At 35.0% G+C, this 14047-nt stretch overlaps 2 protein-coding genes across 6 annotated transcripts in view; one reads left to right on the forward strand and one right to left on the reverse strand.

Moving 5' to 3' along the window:
* AIMP1 (aminoacyl tRNA synthetase complex interacting multifunctional protein 1) overlaps nt 1-8788 on the reverse strand; it is a 38952-nt gene extending 30164 nt beyond the window's left edge. The window contains exons 1-4 of one of the 5 annotated variants that reach the window (XM_017852590.1): nt 8634-8788; nt 8059-8134; nt 3525-3619; nt 1764-1896 (exon numbers count right to left, since the gene is read on the reverse strand). In XM_017852590.1, coding sequence (XP_017708079.1) covers nt 1764-1896; nt 3525-3554 — 163 coding nt within the window. In that variant the 5' untranslated portion in view covers nt 3555-3619; nt 8059-8134; nt 8634-8788. The remainder of the gene's footprint in view (nt 1-1763; nt 1897-3524; nt 3620-8058; nt 8135-8633) is intronic. The other 4 variants (XM_017852593.1, XM_017852591.1, XM_017852592.1 and 1 more) reach the window with 4 other exon arrangements.
* Nucleotides 8789-8849: 61 nt separating this feature from the next.
* The window catches only part of TBCK (TBC1 domain containing kinase), a 114388-nt gene continuing 109190 nt past the window's right edge, over nt 8850-14047 (forward strand). The window contains exon 1 of the mRNA XM_017852588.1: nt 8850-9288. The gene's annotated coding sequence lies outside the window, so the exon portion shown is untranslated. The remainder of the gene's footprint in view (nt 9289-14047) is intronic.

A 14047-nucleotide genomic window follows, 5' to 3' on the forward strand; every position in this document is an offset into this window, starting at 1 on the left:
AGACTGCAGTGTGAGCCGAGATAGTGCCACTGTACTCCATCCTGGGTAACAGAGCAAGACCCTGTCTCAAAAAAATTTAAAACAATAAAAAATAAAATGTCAATAACAGATACTGAAAAAAAGAAAAGCATTATATTAAATTATACATATATTTTTTTAAAAAGTCTGAGATGTTACCACACAAGCAAAAACTATTCTCATGTCTTTCTTTTTAGTCATTACCTTTTAAAAGAAGCTGAATATTGCTAAAGTCTGAATTAAGCTAATCAAACATTCAATGAGTGAAATAACTCAAGGATTTGCTCAAAATATAATGTATATGTTAAAGATATGCAATGGGGCAACAAAAATATAAGAGAAAAATAATGGTTCTCAGTGGGGTTGGTACTGCTTTGTAGGTAGGATTTTGAAAATCTGTAAGATTATTTTTGATTGTTAGTACTGGCATTTATTGGGCAGAGGCCAAGAATGCCAGATGTCCTGCAGTATGCTGGATACTCCTGCAAAATGAAGAACTGTTTCACATTCTGCAGAACTTTCTAGTGGCCTATTATAAATTTGCATAGGTAAAAATCCTATTAACAATTATTTGAGCCTAGATTTTAACTATTCTTTATGTATAAACACAAAGTATTTTTCAGCATGCTTATTATATCCTAAATTTTCTATGAATCAAGTACCACATAAATCAAGAGTAGACTGTACCTCGTTTTATTCAAAGTATTATCTAATCAATCACTCACCATTTTGAATAAATCATCTACATCACTATCTGCTTCTGGTATCTGAGATACCTACACAAAGGCAGTCTGACTCTACACCTATACTAGTTGGCATTGTACCTATTGCATTCTTGATGATTCCTTGTATGTAATCATGTGGCATGTGACCCTCTTACACTGCCTTTAGTGGTATAATCCTGCTGAAGGATTACTTACTGAAATACATATTATTGTTACTACTACTTATACCTTTCTTTTTATTTCTCTTCTCTGTTATATATAGGATTAAGATATGTTTTAAAATTATATATAGGTAGGTTATTTTTCTAGGAAATGTTTTCCTTACAGGATATTAACAGAGATTTTATAAAGCATTTATTCTAAATTGGGAGCAATTTGACCAAAAACTACCAGCATAGGCGACCAAAAACTATCAGCATAGGCTACCAAAGAATAATATAAAGGTGAAGAATAAGTAGAAAGATTTTCAAACTGGCAAAACTAAAATGCTCGTCAAGATGCTATGAAATGGCCACCTATAGAAGACAAAATTCAATTTATAACGTATATTAGATTCTACAAGCAATGACCATGTCCAATCTCTTTATCTTATTAATAAAAAGAGAGTAAAAATTTTAAGAAAAATAATTTGAAAATCTCGAGAAACATTATTAAAAAAGAAACAAATAAAGTGGTATGGTAAAATTAGAAAAAAAAATTGATAACGTTTCTGGAGAGTAAATACAGGTTTTTGTAAGCCATTAGCTTATAAAATGTAGGAAAGTATTTATTTCTACTAGTGACAGCAAAAAATTTTGAAATTTCTATTCTGACATTGACTATTGAGAATAAAATACATTTAAACAAAAAAAACCAAAGTCAACTGAAGTCCTGAAGGGAGAGGTTCGGGTTTGATATTTTTCTACATATAACAGAAACTTCTAAGTAAAACTTAAATAACTTATATGGTAAACATTATTATTTCTCCGTCATTGTATGAATTCATTTTAAGTATCTCCTCAAAATTTTAAATTTTCTTACTTGCTTTCTCCTTAAGTAGAGAAACTTGCTGCTTAAGATATTCAATGATTTGATCTGCCTCTGCACCCTTCTGCTCCAGTCTCTTCAGAACAGCATCACTATTTGCCATTTTGCCAAGAGACGGCAGAAAATCCTAGATGAAAAAATAAAAGTCATAAATTACACTGTGAAAAGAATAAATTTATACTATAGGACATTATGAAAAGCAGTCTGAAAGGAAAACATTTTCTACTGTAAGAGATAAATATGTTAGAAAATATGTTTCCTATGGAGAGCAACAAGCCAAACAAATAGCAGAAATGCTAAGTAGAGTAATTCCTGAATCTATTTAGAAGAGGAAATATAGTTTGTTGCTAAATGCAGAAAACAGGTTATTTAGCCACATTTAAGGTTGAAAGGTTTTAAAGAAAGCTTCAGGTACACTAAGAGATAAGAATAACAATAATCTTAACTATGCAAATGAGAATTACACCTTTGTTCCAAAGTAAAGAGTTGCTGATTTCATTCCTTTTATATTTCTATATACTGGATCTTTATACTGTGTATTCACTTAGGTACAATTCAAGAAGAAAATGTCAATTAGGAAAGACAAATATTAAAAGAAAAAAATCAACAATTAAGAAAATATTAATCATATGCTTGTTCAGATATAATGTCAACATACACCATTGTCTTTATTTTAAAAACTAGAATTTTATTTTTATAATAAATTCAGAGAAATTTTAAAAAAATACTATCAAGGTACAGAAAAATGTATTCAATAAACATTCTGAGATTAATTCACCATGTTAAAGTTTAAACTGCCACATACTAAAAAAAAATCACACTGACAATGGAGAGGGTTAATTGTTAGTAATACTATGAACTGTTCTTTTCTACCTGATTTAACAAGAATTTATAGTTCAGGGCATAACAATGATATAAGCATTGCTGAAATAATTCTCACTTTAAATAAATGAAGCAGCACTCAATATTAATGGTGAAATTTTGAATAAAAGTAGATAAGACACATAATAACAGATTGTTTGAAAATTTCAAATTATTATATAATATCAATCTTATATAAAAAATATTCTGAAAAGCCACAATAAACTGCCTGGTATTTATTTTGAGGTGACTGTCTAGACCTGTTGGCTCATTTTGAGCATTAGTCTATACTTAAATATCAGCTAAGATACTAGTTTTCTAGTTTTTTTCTTAATTTTGAAATTTGAATAAGATGATTTGAGCTATATCTTTTCAAAATGTATTTTCTAAAATGTACCACTAATTCACATTCATTTTAGTATTATTCATCAAAGATGTCTTGGCTAGAGATGTAAAAGTTGCCAATTCTGCCTAATCAGATACTCATTATTGTTTGCGACAGCTACATTTCACCTATTGAGTATATTTCATCATTACTTATGTTAGACTAAAGTAGAAAGACGTTAAAAACTAAAGAAATGCTGTAACTAAGGATACTAACATTCAGAAGCGCATAGTTTTGTTTTGTTTTTTTTACTTTAACTTTCTTCATATATCCATTTCTATTAAGATATTTTCTCTACAATTCTGGCTTTGCAAACGTTTAAGTAACAACATGGTATTCTGTGTTCATTTTGGTAAAAATGGCAGAGTTTAAAAGGTGGTATCTTCATTAGAATGTTTGTGCTTTTTTGGTCGGTATTTTTCCAAACTGTTAGAATAATAGTCCGTATAGAATAATGCTCATAAATAAGCCAACAGTTCTAGACAGTCACTTCAAAAGTAAATACTCACCAAGTTGCTGAAACTCATGTTCTGACTCATACAAAAGCATTAAAAAATCTTCTAGGACTAACAGTAATTTGGAAAATAGAAATAATAAATCCAGCCTAAGAGAAAAAAATATAATTTTACTGAGTGGATAAATTTGTTAACTATTTGCAAAATATAATTGGAATAATAATGAGTTACATAAAATATGACTTTATAATATATATTGAAGAACAAGCGTAAGTTTAGGAAAGAGAATATCATGTTTCAAAATACAGATAGACAAATGAACTAAACACTAAACACACATATGCAACTACTAAGAAGAAACAATGTGAGAAAAAGAAGTGATAAAACTTTTTTTTTGAGACAGAGTCTTGTTTCTCGGCCCAGGCTGGAGTGCAGTGCCATGATCTTGGCTCACTGCAACCTCCACCTCCTGGGTTCAAGCTATTCTCCTGCCTTAGCCTCCCAAATAGCCGGGATTACAGACACCTGCCACCTGGCTAATTTTTGAATTTTTAGTAGAGATGGGGTTTCATCATGTGGCCAGGCTGGTCTCAAAATCCTGACCTCCCTCAACTGATCTGCCTGCCTCGGCTTCCCAAGGTGCTGGGATTATAGGTGTGAGCTACTGCACTGGTGCCCAGCCTCTACTTCTTCTCCAGTCCTACACAACAGGTTATCTGGAAATATTATTCATTATGCCAACATTAAAAATGTCTCATCTCGTGAAATCTAAAAATATTTCACTTCTAGTTATGTCTGTGTCTTAATAGAACTTTTCTCAAATGCTAAAAGTCATTTGCTGTCTTTAGAACAGAAGCTCTGGAAACAGGTTTTCTAATACTTGTTGATTAATTATCATTTAAAGTTTTAAAAAATATAAGTTGGGTGCATACGTTTATGTTAATGTTTTCTAGTAACATGCAGATAATGATCACTAGCATTGGCAAAGGAACATAGGTTTTTTTCAGAGTGTTCATAAACAAGCCTTGGGTCAATCATATACCTAGGCTGTGTGACTTTGGTAAAATTATCTAAATTTTCTATACTTCATTTTCTTAATTTATAAAATTACTTGTACCTGATTTCACCTCCTACTTCCTTGTCACCTGCTTTCAGGGCTCCTTTTTCTTTATCTGTCCCACTAATGACGCTGTTCTTCAGGGTTTGGTCTTAACTGCTAATCTTTTCTAGGGATCACAAACTAGCCTGACAGAGTTCAGGGATATCTTTCTTTTCCAGGGCTAACAGTGTTGGAAATAACTGATGTGAATGTCTTTAAGTAAGACAGACAGACACTTTACTACTCCCTGTTGTCTGCCATTTATATTACCTGCCAGGTTCCTAAAATAAGTTCATGACCCGAACTTTATACTCGCTGATTTTGTGTCATGTGCTGGGTTTATAGTAGAGAATAAAAATAAACATGTTCTTTGAACTAACTAAGCTTTCAGACAAATGGGGGAAACACAGTTGAAGACATGTTTTAAAATAATGTTACGCTTAAGGCATAGCGATAGCTTAACAACAATACTGCTTAAAGCTCAAACAAATCTTTTACCATTCAACCCAGTACGCATTTCATTCATCTCTATGCCAATTACTCCCCTGTGATTTTTCAGTTTTACACTGAATATAAGTTAACCTTCAAAATTTTAAATCCTCAGAGTTTCTAATATGCTAATATGTATAAGGTTTCTCACAGATGATAATAACAACTACATATATTTGTAGAACATGTACTATGGCTGGCTAAATGCTTTACACAAGTCAATTGCAAATATTGTTATAATCTCCCATTATACAGAGAAGAAAACTTGAATTAAAATTAATTTGCCTCACGTAATACTTAGTAAATCAGGACTGAAACTCAGGTCTGTCTGATGCTGCAGTTAGCTCTTTTAAGGCTCTAGCTATAATTTCTCTAAAGGATATAATTACAAAGCATTTTCCAGTATATTTCATGACAGAAGCCTAACCCAGGAATACCTATTAACATTTATTTGAACTAGTATTCTCTAAAACAGTTTGGGAAATGCTGGTTTAAGTCTCTGGACTAAAAAAAAAAAATCAAGACTGTGAGATTAAAATAGATATAATAATTACATGCACAGTAATTGAAAATATAAAACATTTATGAAGAGAAAAGCACAGAAAACAGTAGACCAAGTATGTTAACTGTGTTTGATTGGTGAGAATCAAGACCTTTTCTTTTTCCTGTACTAAATTAAAATGGTAATAATGCATTTTTTACACCAAAAACTTTTAAAACATATTATCAAAATCATTCTGCCCCTTCACATTAATTTTGTCCTTCTCAATGTTAATTATCATATTTCATCAAAGCTAAAAAGCCATTCATCATACGATGCCTCTAATGCAGAATCTCAAATACTGTACATGAATTTATAGTACATATTAATCATTAAAATATACACACAAAAGATGATTTTTGAGATTCTGAGATCTTCATGATCATTTTTGTTCACTCAGCAATTTCCTCAGGAGTCCTCCCCACCCCACCTACATTATCTGCAATCTCTTTTCAAAAGCCAACTCTCTGTCCTATGATGACAACATTGGGAATCAAACATAAGTCAGTTACTACTTTGAAATCAAAGTTTTACAAGCAGATTTTTAATTTTAGAATTCCTATGCTATATAGGAACTCTACACAAATTTGAAAGCATCTCTACTCAAAACCTCCAATTACACAATTTCAGAAATACAGTAGGTAAAAATTTACATTTTTGTTGGAAGCTTTAAATACTATATTTCAAGAAATCTAAAATGCCATCAATTGTATAAATGGCTTCAATCCCAAAGGAAGCTCTATTATTTTATGTACCATTATGAAAAAAAAAAAAAAACATATTGAATCAACTGACCCAATGCTTTCTTATCACTTAGACATATCCACATTATTTATTAAAAGACTTCTTTTACATTTAACCCTGGATTTTTATCTTGTATCACCCTTTTGTTTTCCCTCATACACAGTAACTTTTCATTCTAATGCTGATCATAATCTTCTAAATGATCTTTAAAAGGGAAATTAAACTCAACAAACTAATATGCCAACACTGCACATATAACTCAACTGAAATAATGACAAGATTAAGTTACGACTAAGTGTGTGTAAGTGTGGGCAATGACAAATATCTCACAACTGCCAATCTGTCTACAGTGATTTAAAGATGTCAACAATTTAAAATTTAAAAATACATATTTCAGAGATGTATGTATGAGAAAAATGTGTATATCAGAATTGATAGACTATAGTAATTTTAATCATTTTTCCTTTCTTCTCCTTCCTTCATTCCTCTTCTTGCCTTCCAACTTCTTTCCCCGATTTGCTACACAATCTAGTTACTGGATATCTAAGAATGTTATAGTATACATAAAATACCCCACACTGAAAGAATGTCCCTATTATAGTGTTAAGCAATGTGGTACCTTTTAGAACTAGGTGAAAATTCCTGCTAGGATTTAAATCATATGTGTCAAAAGTCAGAATTTAAAAAAGATAAGAAAATTAAATACACTGAGAACAATGCACCTAAAGACACTCAAAATATGTAAGTGCAGCAACCAGCGGTAATTCCACAGGTCTTTTATCAACCTTTGCCAAAACCTATAAAAAGAATATCTAAAATTGCTTTTTTATGAAAGTTCCTATTTATTCTTGTTTTCCTTACCAGAGAGCCTGCTTTCCCCTTACTGATGAGAACACAGGGGGTCCTGGGTAAAGAGTCCATAAAATTTAAAAAGGAGTATGCCTTGGCCTCCCATGACCCTCTTACCTCAAAATAAGGCCATCTTTTACCTGGTTCAGATTTGCAGACTAGGTCCATTAGACACCTTGTCATTAAATACCTATAATATACCCTAATCTTTGCAATCTTGACAGATATTATTTCCATTTTATAGACAGATCCAGGAAAATTACATAATTTATCGGAATCCCTTCAAGTATCACAGAGCAAAGCCATGATTTTCACTCGTTTGCCACTCTGAAACTCACACTGGAATTCATTTTTAAAGTGTCCTTCAAAGTCTAATTAAATAAAATTAACTCTGTCATCTATAATACTCTTACATATTCAAATTAAGTGCATCAAGAATATCACTGGCCATTTCTTACCACCCATAGTCAAACCACCACTATGCTTCCTCTGGATTATTGCAACACTCTCCTTATTGGTCTCTTTTCTCCTACCACGCCATCCTCTGTGTATTTTCCTTTATGAGTGACCCTCTTAAAAGGAAGTCAGATCCCATCACTCTACTGCTCAAAACCCTCCAAAGTCCTATTTCATTTAGAATAAAAGTTAGATGTCCTCAAGATCTTCATGACTTGCTCGCCTTGATTTAATCTCCAGTGAAGGACTAAACCCTTTACTCAACTCTGACCTACAGGCTTCCTTGCTATTCTAGCAGGTTTCTGCTTCACGACCTTTGCAATGGCTGGTCCCTCCGTCTGACTGCACTTCCCCAAGATATTCGCATGGTTACATCTCCCACTTCCGTCAGCCCTTTACTTCAAAGTTACCTTTTCAGCAAGACCTTCCTGTGTCACTCTATGACCTTCTTCCCTTCTTTGTATTTCTCTTCAGGACTATCACGACCTAAAATACAGCATGTTTCTAATTACTTTGCTTAGTATGTACCTTCCTCACTAAAATGTGAGCTACAAGTAGACAAAGATTTCTGTCTGTCTTGTTCACTGCCCTTCACCTAATTGCCTAGAACGGTGCCTGGAATAGAGTGGGCGCTTAATAACTATTCGCTGAATGAATAAATTCCCGTCTTCACCCTTCTCTCCCCCAAAGCACCCAAGTCCTTTGACACACACATTCACATAACAGTAAATACGCTTAGGGATCGATATTTTTCGGTAGCATTCTTAACTTAGCCCTGCATCCCATTTCTCAAACGTGGCTCCTTTAGAAGGAGGTCTCAAGCTCTTTCCTGTTTCCTCAGGCCAGGGCTGATCCTGGTGCGAACTGACTACCCGTTAGCAACCGCAGGCCAGGCCCTCTCTCCTGGAGGCAAGTTACAGAAGGAAGACCCCTGCGATCGCAATCTGCGATCCCCGAGTGAGTGACCCTCCACGACGTCACTCACATGAAGCGGTGGCCAGGGGTTCCGAGAAAGCCACAGCAGGAAGCATGTAGAGACAACCACCCGAACACTCTAGCAGTGAGAAAGGACCCAATGAGGTGTCTTTGCTGAACGCCTGAGTGTTCTACAGATTCAACCGTTAATTCTTTCTTCCTCTTCCTGTGCTCAGTCCCATTAACCTTCCACACCACGCTCCTCGTCTTCTATTCCCTCACCCAGGATTTCCAATCGACCCCTCGTCCCCCGGCGCCTCTTTCTCTCTCGCTATATTTAGAGTCCAGTTTGGGCAAGGGGCAGGACGCCACAAGTCGGGGGCTTTCCTCAGTATTGGGTCGCGGTGGCTGTGAGGGCAGAAGAAAAGGCCAGGCTGAGGGGAAGGGGGAGGGTAAAAAGCTGGGATCTGTGATTGGGCAAGGCCAGGCTCGCGGTCCTTGCCGGGTTCCGCGAAGGGAACCTTAGCTGACTCGGCTCGCTTGCGAAGGGCAACCTCTGAGCTCCCGGCGTTCCAGGAGCGGCCTCTTTTGTAGGAGCACCTGAAATGCAGCGTCTAGTGCACTAAGCCGTAGCGGCAGCACCAGGCACAGCGACTGCGCTGTGGCCCTGTGTAGAAGCTCCATCCCCCTTGTCTTTGTGTTTGCCTGCGTCCCCAGACTCAGAGGCAGGTATTTGGGTAATCCAGTTTTCCGTGTCGTAGTGGGTGGGGTCTGTGGGAGGTAGAGGACTATCGGGAGCAGTGAGTGGCCCCGCATGTCTTCAGAAGAGAGAAGAGAACCAAGCTGTGGAGCTGCTTGCTGATGGGTACTGTCTCCATCCCTAGCTACCCGCCTTTCCTGTGAATCAGGTTCACCTGAGTCCTTTGGGAACCGTAGGCTTAGCAGTCGCTCTGTCACTGCCTCAAAGGAAGGCTAAAGGAGGAGGTTAGAGAATCTAGAATCTGCCCCTCCATTACTCACCATAGAGGCAGAATTTTGCTTTGGTTTGTTTCTGGCCCTCGAGGTTTAGTCAATTGTCGAAGTGTAACACCCTCTTGAGCAGTAGGAGAACGTGAAGCAGTGGAAGGAAGTTACTTGAAGATTGTCAGTGGCTGCTTTTCAAGGTCCCCTGTCCTGGTTTCTATCTATTTGGGACCAAAAAAAAAAAAAATTCTCTTCCTCTTGAGAGAATGTATATATAAAATAAATGAATTAGTATCATTTTCCTGTAGAAGAAATGTGAAACTTTTGTTCATGATAAAATCAACATCTTTTGCCCTATTTTTTACTTTCTCTCCCCATTCGAGTCATTTAACTATAAGTTCTTTGAGGGCAGAGATTCTGACTTGTTCATTATCCTTTGCCCACCAGCTGGAAAAACAACCGACTTAAAATAGGGGCTTCAAAATGTTTGTTGAATGAATTAATGTTCAAGCCCAATTGCTTGCACTGTTGTTTCCCTCATCTAATCTCTCCCTCTGCGTTTTGTTTGTTCTTTTCCCCCAGTAGTTTTCTTCCACTCACCAGGTGTAAGCAAATGTCTGTGTGTGCATTTTGTGTGTGAGCCTTTTACGTACAGCCATCTAAGAGGTAGTGAAAAAAGAACACTGATGAAATCTTTCATGTTAATTAGTGTTTTATCTTTTTCGATCATTGTGTTTTATTTGGTTATTTTATTTTCAGCTAAGTGATAAAGACATCTGATTGAAAATTAAATAGTTGGCAGGGCGCGGTGACTCACGTCTGTAATCCCAGCACTTTGGGAGGTTGAGGCGAGTGGATCACCTGAGGTCAGGAGTTCAAGACCAGCCTGGCCAAGATGGTGAAACCCCGTCTCTACTAAAATACAAAATTAGCCGGGCGTGGTGGTGGGCGCCGGTAATCCCAGCTACTCCGGAGGCTGAGGCAGAGAATCGCTTGAACCCGGGAGGTGGAAGGCTGCAGTGGGCCGAGATCATGCCACTGCACTCCAGTCTGGATGACAGCGTGAGACTCCGTCTCAAAAAAAAAAAAAAAAAAAAAAAAAAAAAAAAAAATAAGTATAGCATAGTAGGATTGAGTAATAAGGTACAGCTGTGTCACCTGTCCTATTCTCAGTACTGTTCTTCAAAGATAACCACTTTTAACCCTTTTTAGGTCTGTAGGTTAAATAATAAGTTAAACTGTTAATTCTTTTGTTGACTTCTTGAGATAGCCCTAAGTTAAACTGCTAATTCTTTTTCTGTTGACTTCTTGAAATAATTTTTGGCTTTCGTATTGGTTACTTTATAATTCAAAATAATATACGTAAACTACTTTTTTCACGTCAACTTTTGAAAATATATTTGACTCCTTGTTTGGTAGAATGAGAAAAGTAGTGATTCTACCTTTTTCTTTATCACCTCAGAAACTACATTTATGCCCACTTTCTCTTAGGTGGACATTTACTTGTACATTGTCAAAGTTAATAATATATTTCATAACTATAATATTTGTGCTTTGTTCACATGCCAAAAACCAATAAAAAAAATAAAATGTTTATAGTATTATGGCTCTATAGTTGTTATTTAGTGCAAGTCCAAGCTGTATGCTCCGATATGTTTTTTTCCCAGAGTTTTAACTTCATGATCCCTGTGCCATAAAGAAGATTATTTATGATATCAAGATCAAATGGGTTTTTATTTCTTTCCTTCCAAGGGCAAAATATTATGCTGTAGTTGAGCATGCTTTATATTTTGGACTATGTAATTACATAATTTTTAACCATCCCTACTTTCTTAATTGCCTTTCTGCTTTCTCCTGAGGAATAGGTAGGTGGATGTGCTTTCTTCACTGAGTCTTCTCATTCTTTGTATGATGCACATAGAAGCTTCCATTCTTCTGTTTGAAGTTTTTCCCCTTGAAGCCCAATGGCTTTCTGTTTAATTTGAACAGATTGCGTTCTAGTCCTTTTGAATTGCTCCTATCCTGGGTTTATATTCATTCTTGGGTAAATAACATTGTTTCTTAGCCCCTCATCTTCTGTTATTGGACTTCCCCCTATTTCCCTGGAATATATCCTAAGGAAGCTTGCTCACAAAAGGCATGTGAAGGGTAACTTTATTTTTTAATGTTTGTATGGCTATAAATTATAATTTGCTCTTATGACTGATAATTTGGCTGTATATAGAATCAGAAGTATTTTCCTTCAACTCTCAATCCTTCCATGTCTTCTAACTTTTTTTTCCTTTTTTTTTGAGCTGGAGTCTCACTGTGTTGCTCAGTCTGGTCTGGAACTCCTGACCTCACGTGATCCTCCCACCTCAGCCTCCCAAGTATCTGGGATCACAGGCACACGCCACCGCACCAGGCTCTCTTCAAACTTTCATTATTGCTGATGAGAATGCCAGTCTCACTTTAATTTGTTGATAGCGGAATCATTTTTTTCTCTCTGAAATGTTTAAAATTTTCTGGTTACGTTTGATGCTTTGAAAATGTATGGCAATGTTTATCTTCTCATAGGCTCTTAATTTTATTTTTTATGAGATAAAATTGACACATATTAAAACACACTGATTTTAAGTGGTCAGTTTAATGAGTTTTGATGCATGTATTCATCCATAGAACCACTACCAGCACAATCAAGATAGAAAATATTTCTACCACTACAGAAAGTTCCTCTGTTTCTGTTTATTCAACCCCCCTTTCCCATCTACAGTACTATCTTCTGATTTTTATTATTAATACTGTAATGTAGAACTATAGTTCTGGAATTACATTTAAATGGAGTCATACAGTATGCACTCTTGTGTCTGCTTCTTTCATAAACTTAATGTTTTTGAGGTACATCCATGTTTTGATGTGTTTGTTCCATTTTTCTTATTAAATAGAATTTCATGGTACAAGTATGTTAACTGATTCACTTGTGGAACATTCGCATTGCTTCTGGTTTTTAGCTATTAAGAGTACAGTTCCTGTGAACATACACATACAAGCAATTTTATGGACAAATATTTTCATTTTCTTGGATAAACACCTAGTAGGAGTGGAATTTCTGAGTCACAAGTTAGGGATATTTTTCACTTTAGAAGAGTTTTCCAAATATTTTCCAAAATTCTTTTGCCGTTTTACACTCACACTAGCAATATATCAAAGCTCCACTTCCACATTCTCCTCAACGCTTGTTATTGCCAGTCATTTTAATTTTAGCCATTGTAGAAGTTAAAGGGATTTTCATTTGCATTTCTCCCAATTAATGATATTAAGCAGTTTTTTCATGTGCTTATTGACTTTTCATGCCTTGTGTGAAAATATAGTTGTGACTTTTACCTATTTATGTATTGGCTTGTTTTATTATTGAATTGTGGTATTTCTTTATAGATTCCGAATACAGGTCAATTATATATAGACACACATATATTTGATTTTAAAAGGTCCTACGTATACATAATGTCATATGTATATATAGACAGATATAAATAATATTTCCCTTTAACTCGAAGTTTTATTTTCTCGGGTGCCTTTTGATATGCAGATGTTTTTAATTGGTGAAGTCTACTTTGTCAAAATTGTCTTTTGCGACTAGTGCTTTGTTGTATCATGTCTAAGAAATCTTTTCCTAGCCTAAGGTTGTAAAGATACTGTCTTATGTTTTCAATGAGAAGACTTAACAGTTTTACCTTTACATTGAAACCTATGATCCATTTTAGACTTTTGTGGATGTATCAGTAGAAGTTAAGGTTATTATTTTTTATATGAATATCTTTTTCCAGCACCGTTTGTAAAAAAGACTTTCCTTGAACTCTTTTGAGTTCTGTTGAAAATCTATTTTATTTAAAAATCTTTAAATTATGAAATACGTGGTATTAACACACACGTAGATAAATACAGAGCATGGAAATTACCAAGCATAATGATAACATGAACACCCATTAATTCACCAGCTGAAAACTAGGCTATTATTCAAGATTTTGAAGCTTCTTGTGGATTTTCCCTAACCTTACTCCTGCTTTAATTTGGTAGCAACCATATTCTGAATTTTTTTTTTTTTTAATTCCCTTACTTGTTGAACATATTCTTACAATAGATGTAAGTATTCCAGAATTATTTTTTTGTTTTGTTTTTGAGTTTTATGAAAATTGGCATATTTTATGTTACTTTTTTCACTCAATATTCATCTATGCTATTAAATACTGTTATAGTTTGCTTATTTTTCATTATATATGCAGGTGAATATGCCACAATTTATTTAACCATTTGCCTGCCATTGGACATTTAAATTGTCTCCAGTTTGGGGATATTAGGAGCAATACTGCCTTGATCTTTCTTGCACAGGTCCACTCTGTGTGTGTGTGTGTGTGTGTAGGAGTTTCTGTAGGAATATGATAGCGAGATAGTATAAAACATTTCTGGTAATTTTACTAATTTACACTCCCACTTACAGCAAATTACAGATCCTATTTTTCCACATCCTTCTAACATTATGTG

Source organism: Rhinopithecus bieti, unplaced genomic scaffold (assembly GCF_001698545.2).
Source record: "Rhinopithecus bieti isolate Rb0 unplaced genomic scaffold, ASM169854v2 scaffold_35305, whole genome shotgun sequence".
Classification (NCBI taxonomy): domain Eukaryota; kingdom Metazoa; phylum Chordata; class Mammalia; order Primates; family Cercopithecidae; genus Rhinopithecus; species Rhinopithecus bieti.